The following is a 20,007-nucleotide window of genomic DNA, read 5'->3' as shown; positions in this document are numbered from 1 at the left end:
TTCTGCTAAAATGATTGTACCTACTGGTTCAGATAATGTGAAAGTCCTTTTTTAATTTAAAAAGTGTGCTTTGTTACAAAATATCTTTTGATTTTTGTATAGTTTGGTAGGAGAAAATAAGGAGATAATCAATGTAGTGTATTATAACAAGTAAAGGAAATGTTTCTATTTTATGCAGACATACAAAAGGATGTGCTAAATCAATGTTTCTTTTAAAATGTGTAATGGTAATGTGATACAAATTCAGGATAGTGTCTAAAACTGTTTGATTGTTTTGTTTTTCTCTGCATTTGGGAAGCATTTTGATACCGAAACTCAAGACCTAGCTGGGATTGAATGGGCTCCTAATGGCTGTGTGTTGGCAGTGTGGGATACCTGTCTGGAGGTATGAGAAAAGGCAGATTATTTCTGACTATCTTGAACATTTAGTTTCTGTTCAAGAGCCATTAATTAAGTCAACTTCTCTGGCTGCTACATAGAATGGAGTACCTTACAACATAAAAATAAAAGGAGGGCTTTAAGAAATAATTTTTGATATTGTACTTACTCTTTGTTTATGGGTGTTTTTAAAATTTGTTTAAATTTTAATGTAAAGTAATTGTTACCAAATCTTCCTACTCATTATCTTTTCTGTAGTTTAAGTGTCTTATTAAAACTTAATGCACAAACTTAGTTTTACAAAGTTGCAGAAGATCCTAGTAACTATTCAAATAAATGAGAATTAGTCCACAAGGGAAACTCCATATTGAACATCTGTGCGTTTGAGATGGGCATGGTTCTAAGAGAGTTTAGTCCTTATCTGTTAGCTTTTAAGTTTCACCTAGTGTTTAAATCAAATCAATTTATGTTGCAGTATAAAATCTTGCTGTACTCCCTTGATGGCCGTCTGCTGTCCACATACAGTGCATATGAATGGTCGCTGGGTATTAAATCAGTTGCCTGGAGCCCCAGCAGTCAGTTCTTGGCTATTGGTAGCTATGATGAAAAGGTAAAAAGGGAATTTAAACCCATACAAGTCAGTTGCAAAATGTTGCCACAGCAATCCGCTCTTACTAAACTTTTCTTGAACTAGGTACGTATCTTGAACCATGTGACTTGGAAGAAGATTACAGAGTTTGAACACCCTGCAACCATTGCTAACCCAAAGATAGTAAGTATAGAATTAGGACTCATGGGATAATTAAGAAGCAGTTCTGTGCTATCTTTGGCAAAAACTCTTTAGTTTTACTGAAGGCCTGCTTTTCTGCCAATTTGCAAATGCTGCTAAGGAAATGAGTGAAAGTGTTAATAAATAAGGAAAATAGATGAATAATTTTTAGTTGATCCCTTTTCAGTGAATTCTCTCCTCTCCATTCTCCTTTTCTCTATGTAAGGGAATCATGGATAATTATTGCTAAGTGTTAGTGTCTTCTCATACTGATGGTGATTGTGTTTACAGACAGGATTTTCATGCGATGTGGTACCCAAGTGCTGGGAAGCTGAATATGAATGAGAATTTTGTAAATCTCAGCACTATACAATTTGCAGTATAAATAGTGTTGGATTTGAAGTGCCTTATGATCATACCTGGTCTTAATTTGTGTACACAACTCTAGCTCACTTAATGAACATTTTCTGTAGGGGTGTGTCTATGCTACAGTGATCTTTTGAAAGATGATCCTCCAGAAGATCTTTCGAAAGAGCATATCCACACAAAATAGTCTGATTGAAAGATTGATCCACTCTTTCAATAGAGTGTTCACTCAGCCCCTGCTCTTTCAAAAGGACAGGCCAGAGACTGAAAAATCCAGCACTGTGAAGACTGCTCTTTTGAAAAAGGGGTCCATGGAGTGTCTACACATGCTTTTTTCTAAAGCTTTCGAAAGGAGGCACTCTTCCTGATCCAGGAGTGGAAGAGGGCTTCTGGAAGAAGAGCCACATTCTTTCAATTTGCGATGGAAAGACATTTTTGTGTGTGGACGTGCTATGTGTTCTTTAAAAAATGGGCCTGACTTGCTGCAAGAACTTGCTAGTGTAGATGTGGCCTAAATGTGCATCACAATCTGTTTTTTCCCTGCCCATATCTTCTTGCTCCCAGTGTACAATAGCAGAGAGTATTGATAAACCCTATGTAAATTTTATTATGAATGTATCTTAGTGCTCATTTTGAACATGGGATGTGAAGGACTCAACCCACTACATTCAAATTGTGCTAGGCCCTTTTGTGAAACTGTCTTCTCTTTCTGTGCAGATTGTATATAAGGAAGTGGAGAAATGCCCGAGAGTTGAAACTGAGATCCTTGCCTTCCCTCCAGCCCGAGTAGAAGCCAGCTCTCTTTTCAGCACACAGAGTAAATGTGAGCAAGCAGTATCAGCCACTTTAGAATACTGGTGATGTACAATCTTTAAGCATTGTAAACCAACATTTTGTAGCACACTTTGGCTATGTCTAGATTGCCGAGAATTATTTGCAAAAAGTGCACAAATTGTGCAACACATTTGTGTATCTCCTGTCAACAGTTCTGTCGGGAGGGCCAAATGTTGGGAAAACCCCCTCTGCTGACACATCCCTTATTCCTCTTGGAACAAGGAAGACCGGGATTTTGGCAGAAGACTCTCAACACAGCAGACTTCTCCCAACAGATGCTTTAAGTCTAGCCATAGCCTTTGCCTTTGAAGGTGGGGGCAAATCTTAGGTTGCTAAAGGGAAGCCCATTCAATTAAATGCACAACCTTTGTAGTCTGATTTAAGGATGATTAATATTATTAATTTGGATAGTCTGAGTTGTTGGCTCACTAGTGGAACTGATCAGAAGATAAGTTTCTTGTCCCAGAATCAGGCTGTACAGAATATACAGAGGACCTTCGTGGGTATGTCAGGATGTTCCCACTGAGACAAAATAATTTAAAATATATGTAATAGCAATCAAATAGCAATTTGAGTGGTAAAATAAATCAGGGTTACAGCTACAATATAGTATTATTTGTACAAGTAGTGGTTAATATACTCACAACTGTTCTTGATAACCCAATGATAGAGAGAGATGGCCATTACCTCTGGTAGACCATGACAGTTCAGGTCCAGGTTTCTCAGTTCTTGAATGGGAGGTGCAGAAGCAAATGCTATGAGATAATTGAAGCTAATTTAGTTTACCTAACTGACAGATTTAAGTCTAGATTAAGAGACTATTAGAAAGACAAGAATGGTCTCTAACCTCTAACTCCTGTTCTTCTTCCTTTTGTCTTTCTTCCTTTTCCTAATTTCTCCCTCTCCAACATACTAAGCTATCTCAAACCTAATCAAATCTCCAAGTGCACTGTTTTATAGGCTTAGGTGCTTGGCCCCTCCTTCTATACCCAAATTTAATGTCCTAACCCCCAAACTATTAGGAGTATACTTCATAGGCTGGACACGTTTGTATGTGATGATGATGTACATGCATATTATATTAGATCACTTCGACACACATTATTTCTGTTCTTGTGGTGTACTTGTTAAATTTAGGGGCATTCTTCAAAGCTCTCCCCATGCCATGAAAAGTTGTTCTATCTTACCACCATCTATTCAGGTGAAAGATCCTAAATATATGCAAGTTTTCTTTTGCTATCTGGGTGAAAGGTCTCAGACAAGAATACTAACTTTGCTTAACATACAGGATATGGCCTGTAGGTTTCTTGTTTTAAAATTAAATTACTTTAATATAAATCTACTATAATAAAAGTAATTAAATAATAAAATATACATAGGTAGAGAGATACAAGCTAGCAGATTAGCTCTGTAGTGTACACCTAAAAGGTCATGCCTTCCTTAGCTAGAAAGGATGATGGTTGCAGAATGTGGCTAAAGAGGAAGAGCTTAACTTATGGGTAATGGATCACTCCTGGGGAGGCATCGCAGACTTTTCTGGGGTGAATGTGGGTGGAAGTGACAAATGTTCTACTTGTGCAAAATTTGCCTCAGAACAGAGATTTTGGCTGACTTAAGTCTCTGCAGCAGTGATATTTCTTGTCTAGAATGATATGTTGGTTAGAGTGCTTTTATTTTGAATTTCAGATGACATTTCCCAGATACCAGTTTCTTTACAGTGTGTCAAACCAATTGCTGATCGGGCAAATCCCAGAATAGGAATTGGAATGTTATCATTTAGTCCGGATAACTGTTTCCTGGCAACCAAAAATGGTTAGTATTCAATGGACTATATTTTAAAGGAGAAACATTTTTGGTACCATTTAAGTCTTGTTGTTTATGCTATAAATTATTTGTGAATTATTAGTATTCTGATCACACCTAGAGTACCTAGTTGGGTTTGAAACATCAGTGAACTAGCACTGTAAACAGAGACATTTCAGCGTTTTTCATAAACCACTAAGCTCTAGGACCAGCTATGAATTGCCTCTGCTGATGCATGAACTCATAGCTTTGATTTTAAGTACTATTTGCTAAATTATCTCCCTTCGTAGTTATCTTAGCTCACTATACTGTATGCATAATCGTAGCTAAAAATCCATCTCTCTTTCTCTCCCTGTGCAAATAGCCATTTTCAGAATTTCCGAAAACAATAATTTCTGCCTTAGCAGTAACTATGGGAGTTCTGGACTTTACATGTAACATTTTCCTTAGTAGATCTGGAACTCTGTGTATCAGGATATAGCATTTCTGGTGCTAAAGTAACAAGGAGTCCACTGGCAATTGAAAGACTAACAATTTTCTTATGGCATAAGGTGTGCCATAATTAAATTTAGTCTTTTAAGCTGCTAAAGGACTCACTGTTTTAGCGGAGAAATAGGGTAACCATCCATCCTGTATTAGGCAGGATGGGCCCGTATTTGGGATACCAAAAAGGCATCCTGACTTATTTTTTAAAAGGGACGAATTGTCCTGTACTTATGCCCTCTGGGGGTGGGAGCGCCCACAGCCACCGCTTTCCCATGGCTCCAGGCTGGGAGCTCCCGCTGCTGCTACTTCCCCAGGGTTTGGAGCCAGGAGCACCTGTTGCCACTGCTTCCTTGGAGCTGGGAGTGCTGTGGCTGCTGCTTTCCTGGGGCTCAGGTCTGGGAGTGCTGTGGCTGCTGCTTTCCTGGGGCTCTTAAGCCAGGAGCACCTGTGGCTGCCGCTTTCCTGGGGCTGGGGGAGTGGGGGGGCCAGCACCTCAGGACTTGGTGCAGCCAGGAAGAGATGCCCCTCCCCACCATATCGCCCTATCCTGTGTGTGGAACAAGGAGATATGGTTGCCCTACTGAGAAATGTTCACATGACATACCCACCAATAGTGTCATCTCTAGGTAGTTTTAGAAAAAACAGAGAAGGAAAAGTCTATACAGTGAACTGGAAGTGTAGATTTCCTCAAAGTGAGAATGAAGGCACACTGCCAAGATACTGCTATACGGTACTTAAAACTGCAAGCCTTCCGCACACATTATCACCTTTCACCATTACATAAAAGGGATAGTGTTACATGTATTGTTGATGATTCATAACCTTATGCCAGTTGCCCAGATTTCTCTGCACTAGTGTGGCAAGCAGCAGTATAAACTATTGGTAGTGAAGCCCCACAGTGAGATGGTATTGTGTTCCTTACAGCATTCTCACCATTCTCCCTCACCATTTCTAATAGATAACATTCCTAATGCCATCTGGATCTGGGATGTTCAAAAGCTGAAACTATTTGTAGTGTTGGAGCAGTTGTATGCTGTTCAGTTGTTCCAGTGGGATCCATGTCAACCTCGACTTGCCATATGCACTGGGAATAGCAAAGTATACCTGTGGTCCCCAGCAGGATGTGTGTCAGTGCAGGTACCAGTGGAAGGTAAGGCCACCTAAAGCTACTGCTGCAAGTCAGAATAATTAGTTTTTAAAACATTAAAGTGATAAAAAGCTTTTGGTACTTAGTCCAAATATTCCCTACAATCAGGAGATTAGGGGGAGAATGGCATGTAAATTGCAAGATAATTCCATTGTTACTGTAATGTAGTAATTGGCATGTAAATAGAAGCCCTTTAAGGTTTTGCTTCGTATCAGTTATTTTTTATATGGAAGCAATAGCTATCTGGTATGCCAAATGCTGAAATAAGAACTGTATAATATCTACCATACTTCAGAATTAATATGCCAGAAGCACCAAAATAACACAAACTGTGAATCTTAAATCTACTCCAACAAGGCAACTGCGATCAATTTTGGGATATTTAATTCATTAAAATGATAGTCAAGCTTGCACACAAAATATGTACATATAGTACAAAATTCTGTTCACATAAGCCTTTTATCTCTCTTACTAATGAATTACTGAGCTATGCCAACTAAGAGAATTCTGGCTACTTATTTGATTTGTATTTGCAGGTGACTTCCAGGTCCTCTCACTTTGCTGGCACTCTAATGGGGACTGCATGGCACTCTTGAGTAAGGATAATTTCTGCATGTGCTATTTGGAAAAGGAAGAGGGAAAATAAGAGGCTATCAAGGAAATTACTTTCCATACCAGGCTTGAAAAGCCTACCTTACAAATAGACCTTTGTGGAAAAAATGCTGCTATAGCTGTGTGGAACAGGTAAGAATAGGCAGGCTCTCATTGTTAAATAGGAAGATATTTTGTACTAATAGCAAATCTTATGTTGGGGAGACTGTAAGAAGACTCCCTTGCATGAAGTACTATGATGATTACTTGAATGAAGTGTGTTTGGCAAAATAATTTACAGCACTGTTTGATTTTTGGTAACTGAAATTGTGGAAACCAGCAGTCTCAATTAAGTAGTTTTAGAGTTCAAGGATTAAAAATTTTATGTAGAATGTTGTCAAAATATTTTCTAAAGTGGTATCTGTTTGTACATAGTGTATAGAAGTTATTTAATTTTGTAAAAATGTCAGTAAACACTTTGATAATTATAGCCACAATAGCAGAACCCATCAAACTAGCACTACCCTAAATAAATGTAGATTTTGCCATAATATTTTGGGCTGGAACTGAGGTTTGCATTATACATGTGTATATATCACTTTTGCTGACATCCTGATTTCAAATGGACAATAGCTAAATGGCTGCATACCATTTATACATCAATCCTCATATGGCCCAAAGGCTAAGAAAGACTGAGGCAGTTTTCCAGTAGTACACAAGTTCGTAGATCAGTCTTTGCATTTAAGTTACTAGTACATTTGAATACTCCTTATGCCTATGTCTGCATTAGAGAGTTTTGTAGACAAAACTCAAAGCATCTACACACAATGCATTTTGTTGACAGAAACTCAAGAAAAAAGGTATGTAAGCACTCCAGGGGCCCTCTTGTCAAAGTTGATCAAAAGATTGATATGCTTTTATGTGTAGATGCGCACTGTTGACTGAAGTTTTGTTGGAACAGCTCTTCCGACAGTAACTGCTGTGGACAGATGCTTTTAGTGTAGACATAGCCTATTAAAATTAAACATGGTATGAAATGAATATAGTTCTGAGACCAGAATACTTAAATAATCAGTTACTCCAGTTCTGATGAGAGAATTATTATTTTAGCTGTGACGAAGTTGTCAAGTGCAAGTGCTTTACCCAATTAAATGTTAAGCTGGTATATCAGAGCCTGAACAGTGTCACTCTAAATTACAGGTGATTGTGCAGAGTAGCATTTGAAAAAAGAACAGGTGAGATTCCTCCTATGACTGTCCCCCTTGCTCTCACATCTATATTAGTTGTGCAAAATAGGACAAAAGCACACAATAACAAGTGTAGGAGAGAGGATTCCACAAGATCTACATCTTCACTAGCGCTCTTCTGAAAGAGCGCCTTTTGAAAGAGAGTGGTTGAAAGGGGTCACCTAGGACATCGAAAGAGAGCATCTACACTTAACAATGGCCTCTTTCGAAAGAAAGGGCCAGGAAACACTGCGGATGGGGTCGCAAGGTGGCCAAGCTCTTCTGCAACTTGGGCCTGTACCACTGGCTGGAAGCAGGGATCTACATCCCCCAGAGGGAGATCCTGCTGGGGAACAATACCATGCCCCGCTGTCTGGTGGCCAACGCGGAATACCTGCTTCAGCCCTGGCTTATGTGGCCCTATAACAGGCCATACCACCCCCAGCCAGGAGCATTTCAATAGCCAGTTCAACCACACCTGCCAGGTGGTTGAGTGCACATTCAGCTGCTTGAAGGGGTGATGGCACTGCCTCCTTGCCTGACTGAACGTGGGTGTCCTCAGCATCCCCCAGTTTGTGGGCACCTGCTGTATGCGCTACAGTATCATGGAGAGTAAGGGGGATGCCTTCATGCAGGAGTGGGCAGTTGAGGCCGCCACAGGCTGCCCCTAGCCGCCAGGCCTTTCAGGATGGGATCTATGTCTGGGAAGCCCTGTGTCCCAGTAAGCACCACCCCAGCCACCCCGAGTGGGCCTTTCTCACACCGCCCCACCCCCACCAAGCACACAGGGGTTTTGGAAAAATAAAACTGTAATGTTAACTGCTAAAACTCTGTGGGTACTACCTATTGCAAACCATTACCTAGGTGGCCTGCCCCATGGGCCATCACTCTGGGGCAGGAGTGAAGGGGTGTGGCCTGTGCCAATCCTGGGTCCCATGCCTGCCCCCTGCTGGGGTTGCTGGAGGGGCTGGGTGGGAGCGGGGAGTCTGGGGAGGTAGGGCTGGGGATCGACCTTGGGCCGGTGGTCTAGGTCAGTGGGGTCCTCTCCCAGGGGGCTGTTGGGTGGAGCCATGATGATGGGGGTAGCAGGAGGGGGCAGCCAGACCAGGCGCTCCCAGTAGGAGGCTGCACTGTCCAGGAAGGTGCCCATAAACTCCCCTCAGGCTGCCCAGCGGCTTCCCCCTCCTCAAACCAGAGCTGGTGCTTGGCCAGCTCCATTTTGTGCCAGATGGAGGAGGCAAGGTGGGGGTCCTCTGCTGGCTGCCTCTGGCTCCACTGCAACCTGGCTCAGCCTAGCACTTGGGGTGGTTCCATCTGGTTGCTGTTCCTTGCCTCTGGGGGACTGTCCAGGACCACCAACAGGGTGAGACTCTCCCAGCCCTCGGATGGTGCGGCTGCAGATACGGGGGAAGAGAAGAACAGGCCATGAGTACCAGCCCATGGCCCACGCCCCTCATCCACCCATGGGTGCTGGGTCTCTGTCCCCTGTCTCCCATCGGTGGGTGTGGTGGCCCCGTGGGTGGTCCCACCCCCTCCCCCCTGGGGCAGGGCGTGGGACTATCCGTGGGAGCGGGTGCTGGCAGGCACTGGCAGCTGTGCCACCATCCTGGGGCTGTGGTGCGCCTGGGCCCTGCCGGGTGTGTGGGGGTGCTCCTGGTCATGTATGGTGCCCCTGTCCCATTATCCCAGGCATGTACTCTATTGGGTGGGTATATACCTGAGGCTTCACTGCTGAGGTAGGGGGACATCCGTCTGGCCAATGTCTGACTGGAGGTGCGGGATGGGAGGTTGATCACCACCTCCCCCTCCTTGCTGGACCAGACCCCGTCTGAAGCTGGCCCCATCTCCACCCTTTATGGTGTGGGGCTGGCCGATAACCCTGGCTCTGGCTCTTTGCCTGGCTGGGGCTCCTTGGCTGCAGTGTCCAAGATGGCCAGTGGGGAGGTAGTATCCCAGGGGCCCAGGATGCCCCTGAACTCCCTATAATAGGGGCAGGCCCACCCCAGGTGGTCAGGCCCTCTGCCAGCCAGGTGAAGGTGGCTGTATTCTACTGCTTGCTCCCCATCACCTGGAGCACCTCTTTTTCCTCCTGCCAGAGCCCCAGCAGGGGCAGTGCTCCCCCCTCCGGCTGGACACTTGAGAGCCCTGGGTGTGCTCAGAGGGAGGGGCCCTGGGACTCCTGACCTGCTTGGGTGCTGGCCATTGCAAGCAGGGGGCAGCTCAGGGTCACACTGAGGCATGCAGGGGCAGTACGTGTAGCAGCTGCTGCCTGCATGCTCTCGGCTTCAGTTTCAAGAGACGTTGCGTGCATGGACTGTGGAGCCTTGCAGGGGCTAGGCAACATGTCTCCACCTGACAGCTGCCATGGCAGACCCTGCTCTTTTGAAAGAGTGGGATGTAGAGCATCTAAACATCCATTGTTGAAGTAAGTCATCAAGGCCCTGTCTACACTAGCCCCAAACTTCGAAATGGTCATGCAAATGGCCATTTCGAAGTTTACTAATGAAGCGCTGAAATACATATTCAGCGCTTCATTAGCATGCGGGCGGCTGCGGCACTTCGAAATTGACGCGCCTCGCTGCCGCGCGTCTCGTCCTGACCGGGCTCCTTTTCGAAAGGACCCTGCCTACTTCGAAGTCCCCTTATTCCCATCTGCTCATAGGAATAAGGGGACTTCGAAGTAGGCAGGGTCCTTTTGTAAAGGAGCCCTGTCGGGATGAGGCGCGTCAATTTCGAAGTGCTGCGGCCGCCCGCATGCTAATGAAGCACTGAATATGTATTTCAGCGCTTTATTAGTAAACTTCGAAATGGCCATTTGCATGGTCATTTGGAAGTTTGGGGCTAGTGTAGACATGGCCCAAAGGAGCAGCCTCTTCTTTTTTTTTTTTTTTTTTTTTTTGGAGGAGCAGTTTCGATTCCCGTGGCACCTAACATTGAGTTCATCTTCACAAAAGCGTGCGGTGTGTGTAAAAGCAACACGCGCTACTTTGATGTGGAGCCTGCTCTTTCGAAGTACCAGGCTAGTGTAGACACAGAAGATGTTTTAAAAGAGAGTTAATTACAGAAGTGTGGAGTATCATGATGAGAGGATGGAATGGAAGTATAATTTGGTAACTGCTGGGCAGAGGTGATTCACCTTGGTCAGCCTCCTGAATGGAGCAAGCAGCAAATGCTTCTAAAGGAAGGTAAAGCGGATGCCCCTGGCAAATTACTTATGTCTGATTTTTTAACTTTGCTCATCAGTTTGTACTTGGTATATATCCAAGTACTGCTTTTACAACATCCAGTGCTCTACCAACTAAAAACAACAGAACAAACATGATTAAGTTTCTTTACTGAAAGACTGACAAAAGCTAGACAGGTATTAGAGAAGAGCGCATATTGACGTGAACATGCAGCTTGTTGCCTTGCAAAGCAATATTCAATACATACTTTATTGAAGTTAAAGTAGATATTTTAACGTACCAATTCCAGGGATGCGCAGCATTTCACCAACATGTTGCAGGGTACAGAAATACCTCTGATAGTTGTAGATACTGATCTATATAGAGAATTAATCCACAGTGAACTTGTCACAGTATTCTCATACGTGTAGTTCTGTTCAGTATCTCTGTATATTGTTGCATTTATTTAGCTCTACTAATGAATTTACTTTCTGCATACTTAAATAGCTTAACATGGCTACCCCTCTGAGATTAAAAAAGACTGAAGTACAATACCGTGGTGAAAGGTTCCACTCCAAAAACTACATGGCCAAATCATTTACAAAATAGCCCTTACTTTAGTGCTATTTTAACCTTGCCCATGTTTTTTTTTTTAACAAAAACAAAACTCAAACTATACTTTTGCTAAAGGATATAAAGCTACTCAGAGTAGAAGTCCCTTTAATTATAAAACTATTCCCATGCTGTATTAAAAGTAGCTTCATAGGAAGGCAAAGATATCCTTTAATGTTTTTGAAATGTTTGGTTATTCTCTATTTTTGAAATACAGAGCTGCAAACAGAAGCCATAAATAAAAGATAAACCTGCAAGTTACACAGATTTAGATTTGATAGTTATTTAAAAGAAACCCCTGACATTACTGAAACTCTTCAACTTACAAAGTAACTGAGCAATTCCACTATTTAGGAGAAGGCTCCGGTTTTGACCAAATTAGCTAACTTTGCTAAAGAGCATCAGTTTTTTAAAAATTCCAGACCCTTAATTAAATTCCTTAATTACTGTAGTCTAGATATTAGTACTGTTAGCCAATATAAAATGTCTTCACCTGCACATGAAATGATAGCTATATATACATAAAGATTCAACTGCAATGTAGCAGGAGCATGCTGTGTTTACATTTGATATTGATAGAGTATTTCACAGATAAATCAAATTTAGGAAGAACATTTATCTAGAAATGTAAAAGGAAACATCATTGCTCATTACACTTGCATACAAATAGTGATTAGATTAAATCCAGGTAAATAAGAATGTAACTTCTTATGAGCACCTGAAATTGACAGATGATTTAGTCTTCATTAACTTCATAAGAGTAAACTAATTGTTCTATGCAGTAGTCATTCTTTCTGCAACTAACCAATCCCTTTTATCCATACAATTTATTCATGTTTGTTCTATCACCTAGTGAGCTTCCAACTCCTTCCCCATGATACTAATTTCAGATTGCTTTCCCTTTTGAGTGCATTGATTACAATGAATTTAAAATCCAATTTTTCCTCTTGTCATGGAGTAGCCAAGCTTGGCCTCATTGTTGATGAAAGACATCAGTCCCACATAAGTTTCAATAAGAAGAGGACGCTCCAGCACTAGCACTCCGTTAGCTCTCCCTGGCAATGGACGCTCTTTATGGGCCTTCTTCACAGCTTGGATTAATTGAGTCTTAAAGTTCTCCAGCTAAGGGAGGGAAAAAAAATTAAGTACACCAACTGTACGTATGTCATCTTAACACTATATGGAAGTGTGTTGCTAATTTGCTTAACAGCAGAATTTTTCAGAAAAGCCAAAGTAGCTGAAACAGAAGATTACCAACACTTAAGGTTCTAATTGTTATACATAAGACTAAATATATCTTATAATAAATTGCACATGCTATCATTTACCGATAAGAGTAGGTTCCAATGAGAACATGCTTTCCTAAATACATAGGATGTTTGCATAAAGATCAGTTATAACAGTAATTTTTATAATAAATGCTTAGCTTTAACAACTGTGTACACAACTAATAAGGTAAATAGACACACGTGAAGGGCTTTTTTTAATTAAGTCAGCTACTGAAGCATAAGTGCACACATGAAAAGGGTTTATATTTAACTACACACAATTTACTGGATTGTTCTACAATTACAAACTATAAATAGTTCAGGTAAAGCCTAGCTCTGGACCACTTCCCAGGAAAGAAGCTTGACAGAACTGTATCTAGTGTCACAAGGAAATGTCTTCCTTTTCACCTTTTAGTTTTTTTGTAAATTTGTAAATCATTGCAACCTTATGTTCATATAGTGAAAATGATGTGAAAAAGCAACAAGACTTGCCTGAAGACTTCTAGCTACAGGCAAGCTGCAGGACTTCCCTGCTGAAATAGGTAATAGCAAAGAAAAAGCTTGGACAAGGCGTCTGTTTGTTTGTTCTGTTTTCATCATCAAGTCATCTTCAAAAGAAGGTAAGTTCTTAAGATCATCAATGTGGTCATATCTTATAGAGTATAGAAAACTTCCTTACTTGGCAAAGGGATGCAATCTTCTCATCAGCATTTGCCATTGGATGTTCTGTGAAGGTTGCATAGGGCACATTTGTGGACCATGGGTTCCATCTATTTATGAAGGATGCACGGCTTTGCTTATCCCATTGAATTCGAATGCCAATGCCTTCTCGCCTAGCAAATTTGTTGTGGAAAGGAAGCAAATGGCAAACTTGATACATGCTTAATAATAACCTTAACAGTACGGTTAAACTTTTAAAAAAAAATTATCAAAACTTACTTATTCAGTGATTTAGGTGGGAACTCAAATTCTCCAACAGAAATAGTGTCAACTGCATTGAGAGAGATTCTAGTAACCTGCTGGCATTGCAAGCTGATGAAGTCATATTTACAGATCAGAAAGGACCAGTCAGTGATAAGAACCAGACGCTCCTTCTCATTGTTCCAATGGTCAACTCTGGTAAGGACAAACAGAAGATTACCACAATTTTTATAATCGTCCTTGTAACTTTCCTGAATCCATGGGCTATGTCTACACTTGCCCCCTTCAGGCTGATGCGAAGTTACTAATGAAGTGCTGTGATGACTATGCAGCACTTCATTAGGCTAATTCTTCCCCACAGCAACTTCGAAGTGCTGGCATGCTGTGTAGCTGCAGGTATTTAAGTGCCTTTACTGCCCTATTTTGATACTTCAGAGTTGCTGCAGGGGAGAATTAGCCTAATGAAGCGATGCATATTCATTGCAGCACTTCATTAGTAATCGCCCATCAGCCTGATTAGCATGCCCCCTTCAAAGAAGGGGGCAATTGTAGCCATAGCCATATCATAGTTTTGACTAATACAATAGCAACTGTGAGAATTATTCAAGCAACAGCAGTATTCTATAAAAAAAGTAAAATGCCGCTACTTTTTCCATTTTCCATGGCCATTTTTGTATAGGATCAACAAGAATATGAAAGCGTATTTCAAAAACACAGGCTATGTCTACACTAGCCAAAAACTTCGAAATTTCGAAGTTTACTAATGAAGTGCTGAAATACATATTCAGCGCCTCATTAGCATGCTCATAGGAATAAAGTGACTTCGAAGTAGGCAGGGTCCTTTCGAAAAGGAGCCCCATCTGGATGAGCCGCGTCAATTTCGAAGTGCTGCGGCCACCCGCATGTTAATGAGGTGCTGAATATGTATTTCAGTGCTTCATTACTAAACTTCGAAATGGCCATTTCCATGGCCATTTCGAAGTTTTTGGCTCGTGTAGACATAGCCAGAATATAGGAGAAAGATTAAGGACAAAACATCAATTATCATCAACCTGTAATACTGTTTAGTGCTTACATAAATCAAGAGGTAGCACAAATTTGCAAACGTTCAACAATGAAGGCCAAATAATTCACACAGCTTACTGTTTCACTGGAAGTACTTTTGTCTGTGTTCCTATATTTATAGGGGAAACAACTTTTGTTACATCAGTGCCTCTCCATTTCCGGCTCTTTAATACTTAACTATTACAGCAGTCTAGAACAGACTGTAGCTTCAATTAACTGAAGGGAGTATACCCTCTAGGGGCTTCAAAAAGCTGCATTTTAATGCACTGTTAATAGAAAATAAGTGTTGGTGTTTTATTTTCAGAGAAAGCGATTTTGTATGATTTAAGAGGCATTAATAAAAAGGGCTCCAATATTTAAAAACACAAAAATAAACAAGTCCTAATTTATAGGCTGGACAGCCCACCTAATACGCCTGAGCTGTTTACAGCCTGACCTTTCCCCAGTTCAGCTCTTCTTAGCAGGCCAGGATTGAAATTGATAACTTCCCTTGCTCTGTGAAGTGCTCGGAGCTGAAGACCTGAGTGCACCCTCATGTTCTGGTCCCTCCCAACACAGGTTAGGACTGTTATGGGATGTTAAAATAAAGGCTGGAATAACTTAATAGGACATCAATTCTGGAGTCTTACAAAGCTTATAGTTCCTTTCATTAAACAATTTCTATGAAATACTCTATTACAGTATCAGAGAGGTAGCCAAATTAGTCTGTATCTTCAAAAACAACAAGAAATCCTATGGCACCTTATAGACTAACATATTTTGGAGCATAAGCTTTCATGGACGAAGACCCTCTTTGTCAGTACTAAGACTTAAGGTGGGAGAGATACTATTTTTTATTTGGCACAACGATACTGCATTCCAGAACTAAGACTCAGGCTGCTGCTATGCTACCTCTCTCCTGTCAGAGGTGCCATAGTAATGAGGCAATTTGAAGCAGGCTAATGACACTAACATGCATATTCAGCACCTCATTAGCATAACCACAGAAGCATGAATTTCAAATTGCAGACTGACCTTGAAGATGGGGGCAACTTCGAAATAAGCACCCTGCTTCAACATTCCCTTATTCTGATTTTGTTCTGTGGGAATAAGGGAATGTCGAAGTGGGGCACTTATTTTGAAGCTGCCCCCATCTTCACTGACAATTTGAAATGTGAAGTCTGTTTGCATGGCTACCATTATGTTAACGAGGTGCTGAATATGAACATTAACACCTCATTAGGCTTCTTCGAATTGCCTCATTACCATGGCTCCTCCGAGGGGAGAATGGTAGTGTGGCCGCAGCCTGAGAGAGGCAGCTACATTCATCTATCTGCAAAAATAATGAGAAGTCCTAGCAATGAAGGGTCCTGTCGCACCTTATAGACTAACAGAAAAGTTTTGAGCATGAGCTTTCGTGAGCACAGACTCGCTTCATCAGATGCTGGTCTTGGAAATCTGCAGGGCCAGGTACAAATAAGCCAGAGCAAGGGTGGGGATAACAAGGTTAGCTCAGTCAGCAAGGGTGAGGCTTACTACCAACAGTTGATCTGGAGGTGTGAACACCAAGGGGAGGGGAAGCTGCTTCTGTATTTCGCCAGCCATTCGCAGTCTTTGTTTAAGCCAGAGCAGAGGGCATCGAATTTGCAGATGAATTGTAGCTCAGAAATTTCTCTTTGGAGTCTGGTCCTGAAATTTCTTTACTGTAGGATAGCTACTTTTAAGTCTGCTACTGTGTGGCCTGGGAGATTGAAGTGCTCTCCTATGGGTTTTTGTATATTGCCATTTCTGATGTCTGATATGTGTGCGTTTATTCTTTTATGTAGACTGTCCAGTTTGTCCGATGTGTATAGCAGAGGGGCATTGCTGGCACATGATGGCATAAATTGTATTGGTAGATGTGCAGTTGAATGAACCCACAATGGTGTGGCTGATCTGGTTAAGTGCTATAATGGTGTTGCTGGTGTAGATATGTGGGCAGAGCTGGCAATGAGGTTTGTTGCATGGATGGGTCCCTGAGTTAGAGTGACTGTGGTCTGGTGTATAGTTGCTGGTTAGGATTTGCTTCAGGTTGGCAGGTTGTTTGTGGGCAAGTCCTAGGACACCCTAAAGACTAAGATGTGGGCATAAGCTTTTGTGGTTAAAAACCAACTTATGTCCAATAGGACTCCTTGTTTTTTTTTTTCTAGAACTAAAACATTTACCATTTAAATTGATCAATTCCTTTCTCCCTCTCTGCTCCCCAAAACAACAACAACAACAGAGTAAATGAAGTAACTGTTGGTATAAATAATAAATGGCGGACCATCAGAGGGGAATTCTGAATATACAGACAAACATGGACTTTAAGAGATTTGTAAAAGCATTTTACAAACAGTCAATATATGAATGTATAAAACATACAGTAAAGAAATTTGGTTTTATGATACATTGCTGGATGAACTGTATATTAAAGACATGATTTTTTCTGTCAAGTTTGTACAGCAAATCAAAGTTGCACTCTAATTACTTGCAAATTTCAAAGAGCAACAGTATTTTTAATAAGTGGACAAATACAGGAGAAAAAATCTTAGCCTAAGAAGCTAAATTCCCTTTGTTTTTTAGTACAGTTACTTACTCTGTTAGCAGCCACACACTTTGCACCTCTCCATCTTCAGTGGGCATCACAACAACACGAATCTCATTTACCGCCTGTTCTATAGTCCCAGGCTAAATCAAGAAGAGAATCATGTTTATTTCTCCATTTAGATGCTCAAAACTTCTGGACAGTTGTTATTTTACATGGGGAAAAGATAGTGAAACAGTTATTCTATAGCTCTTATTTAAGGTGATAGGGAGGCCTGTCAGATTGTTGTGATCAGGTAGGTGTCATTCCTTCCTGGCTTCCTCCATCTCAAGCAATGGGATTTCTATGTCCTCCTTTAACAGATTATTTTATAGTTTATGTGGTCTCTGTTTTAAAGCACTCTAGGGTTTACCCCCTCTTTCTCCATTAACAGAAAAAACATCAGCTTGATATTTATTATGTTTTCAGTTCCTGAATGCTGCTCCTAAGGTGTGGTAGGGAGATTTCATCAGGAATATGACAACCCCCCTGGCAGAGTAAAGGTTCACCTAGGCCCGGGGCTAATGCCTAGTACCCCCCGCCCAGGGCATGAACAAATCACGTCATCCCCAAATGACCCTGACATCCGTTCCCAGCTTCTTGGCCGAGGCTAGGGCCATCCTTCCTACTCCTCCCGGCTAACAGCCATTGCTGGACAACCCCCCCGGCGTGGCTCCAGTTCTCTTTTGAAGCGCGTCGCAGTCTGGCCCCTCGACGTGCTCTGGCGAAGGTGAGGAAGCAGATTCCCCAGAGCCAAGCCGGTGCCGAACGCAGGGGCAGGGCCCGGGCCCGGGCCCGCGCGTGCGGGTTGCTCATTCAGGCCCAGCGCGCTCGTCTAACCCGCCCCGCGCGGCGCACCCGGAACACGAAGTACTCCTTGAGGCGGCCGCCCCGCGTCGGGTTGCGAACGCTGAGGGGCCGCAGCGTCTGGCGGGGAGGCAGCGGGTCCCCGGGCGGGCTGAAGGGCACGTCGGCTTCGGCCGGCACCAGCAGCGCCGCGGCCCCGGCGGGGCTCCCGCCCGGGCCGCCCTCCACCGCATCCCGTAGCTGCAGCATCGCCCGCGGCCTCCGGCGGCCCGAGTCCTGGCCGTCCCCGCCGCTGCCCGCCCCTTCCGCTTCCGGCAGGGAGCGGCGGGGGCCGCAGGCTGGCGGGGAGGTGGGGGAGGAAGGCGTGGCGGAAAGCGGAGGCTCGGGCAGTACGGGAGCGGGAGGAGCGCGGCACGCAACGCACAGCTGTGCGGGGCGCCGCCAAACGGGGGCTGCCGTGGTGCCCTCGGCAGCTGCGTGTGGGCGCCCGCTCCATCCCCGGCCTGGACCGCCAGGGGCCGTGCCCAGCTGCCGCTCAGCGGGCGGTGGCAAGCAGCGCAGGCCGGAGGACTCGGGAGGAGCAGTGGCAGCCCCGCAGCCGGCTGGAGGGAAGCAGCTTTTTCGCTTCTCTCCGGCCATTGCTGCACCTTCTCATCCCCCGGCCCGCGCTTGCCGCCGCCGCCGCCCGCACCTCCCATCTGCTCCCTGAGGCTGTTAGGCGAGCCTGCCGCCCAGCCCTGCTGCTGCCGCCTGCAGCTTGTGCCCCACCAGCCCCCCTCGTGGAAGGGGGAGCCCTCCGGTGGAGAGCCCCTGCCCCCGCGCAGGTGCGCGGGCTGCAGCATAGGTGGGGATGGTGGTGAGGAAGAGTGATTAAAGCACAGCAATCGAGCAGCCATTCTGCCCTCTGCAGCGTGAAAGCGTGAGGGCTTCTCCCGCTGCCAGTCGCGGTCCTCTTGGACAGAGGAGTTGGTGGAGCTAAAGATTGAGGCTGCTGTGAAGAGGGTTTGGGGGTTCAGTGGGATCTGCCTCAACTGTGTAACTAATAGAACTGGATGGAAGATGTTCATCTCATCCAAGTCTTGACTGAAAACAGTAAAGAATTTCGCTGGGCGTGTTTTGCTGTTTAGCTGGTACATGTTCTGCCCAGGCCTGCTGACAGCAAGTCCGGGCCCTGGGGCAGAACAATTGATGGGATCCCTTGCTCATGCAAGCCATGGCCGTGAAGACACGGTCTCTCTTCCCCATGACGTTTGAGTGTTGCTGCTCCTGCGCTGCCAGCTGGACATGCTCTTCTGGCACAGCCAGGGCTTCCACATGTCTGCCTGGTAGAGTTGCCAACTGTTTAATCACCCAAACCCAAAGACTCAGGCTATCTTCCTGCTCCTACTCCCTAGCCCTGGCCCCCACTCAGCCCACCTGCCCTCCATCCATCACTTGCTCTTCCCCACCTTCATTTTCAGGAGGCTGGCGCAGGGGGTTGGTGTGGGAGGAGGGGTGCAGGAGTAGGTGAGGGGATCCTCACCCGGGTAGGTACTGCAAGCAACCAGCACACCCCTCTGGCACTGCTTCCCAGGTAAGGACCCCAAGCAGTCTCCCCTTCCTGCTGCCCTCAGGCGCTACCACTGCAGCTGCAGCCAACGGGAGATGCAGAGAGTGCTCAGAGTGGGGCTAGCGTACTGAGAGTGCCTGCACCTAGGTGGCACAGGGACTTGGTGTGTGCCAGCAGCTGCTTCCAGGAGCAGGAAGCAGCGAGGGCGGACAGGAAGCCTGTCTTAGCCCCACTGCAGAGGATCACAGTAGCAGCTGGAGGCCCGGACAACTTTTCAATTGCTGGGTCTCCTGGGCAATTGCTCCCTGGTGGGCCTGCTTCTGCCCCCTGTGTTTCACGGGCCCTTATTTCTGATGTCAGTAGGCTACAGTGGAGACTGTCAGAGTAGTGTGTGGATATGCCCCACTTTCTCTAATACACATGTAGCCCAAACAACT

At 44.2% G+C, this 20,007-nt stretch overlaps 2 protein-coding genes across 3 annotated transcripts in view; one reads left to right on the top strand and one right to left on the bottom strand.

Annotated features, from left to right (window-relative positions):
- WRAP73 (WD repeat containing, antisense to TP73) overlaps positions 1 to 9,030 on the top strand; it is a 32,672-nt gene extending 23,642 nt beyond the window's left edge. For both annotated transcript variants that reach the window (XM_075018146.1, XM_075018145.1), the window contains exons 6-12: positions 299 to 385; positions 854 to 988; positions 1,073 to 1,150; positions 2,231 to 2,336; positions 4,034 to 4,159; positions 5,595 to 5,786; positions 6,320 to 9,030. In XM_075018146.1, coding sequence (XP_074874247.1) covers positions 299 to 385; positions 854 to 988; positions 1,073 to 1,150; positions 2,231 to 2,336; positions 4,034 to 4,159; positions 5,595 to 5,786; positions 6,320 to 6,429 — 834 coding nt within the window. In that variant the 3' untranslated portion in view covers positions 6,430 to 9,030. The remainder of the gene's footprint in view (positions 1 to 298; positions 386 to 853; positions 989 to 1,072; positions 1,151 to 2,230; positions 2,337 to 4,033; positions 4,160 to 5,594; positions 5,787 to 6,319) is intronic.
- A 1,887-nt stretch (positions 9,031 to 10,917) lies between these two features.
- TPRG1L (tumor protein p63 regulated 1 like) lies at positions 10,918 to 18,324 on the bottom strand. The gene is made up of 5 exons (XM_075018188.1): positions 18,073 to 18,324; positions 17,227 to 17,318; positions 13,584 to 13,760; positions 13,324 to 13,477; positions 10,918 to 12,498 (listed from the first exon to the last, which is right to left on the bottom strand). The coding sequence occupies exons 1-5, from the start codon at positions 18,268 to 18,270 to the stop codon at positions 12,304 to 12,306; spliced, it is 816 nt and encodes a 271-aa protein (XP_074874289.1). The 5' UTR covers positions 18,271 to 18,324; the 3' UTR covers positions 10,918 to 12,303.
- Between the last annotated feature and the right edge of the window lie 1,683 nt (positions 18,325 to 20,007).

Source organism: Carettochelys insculpta, chromosome 23, assembly GCF_033958435.1.
Source record: "Carettochelys insculpta isolate YL-2023 chromosome 23, ASM3395843v1, whole genome shotgun sequence".
NCBI lineage: Eukaryota > Metazoa > Chordata > Testudines > Carettochelyidae > Carettochelys > Carettochelys insculpta.
Note: the sequence above shows the minus strand (reverse complement) of the source record. Positions and strands in the feature narration are given on the sequence as shown.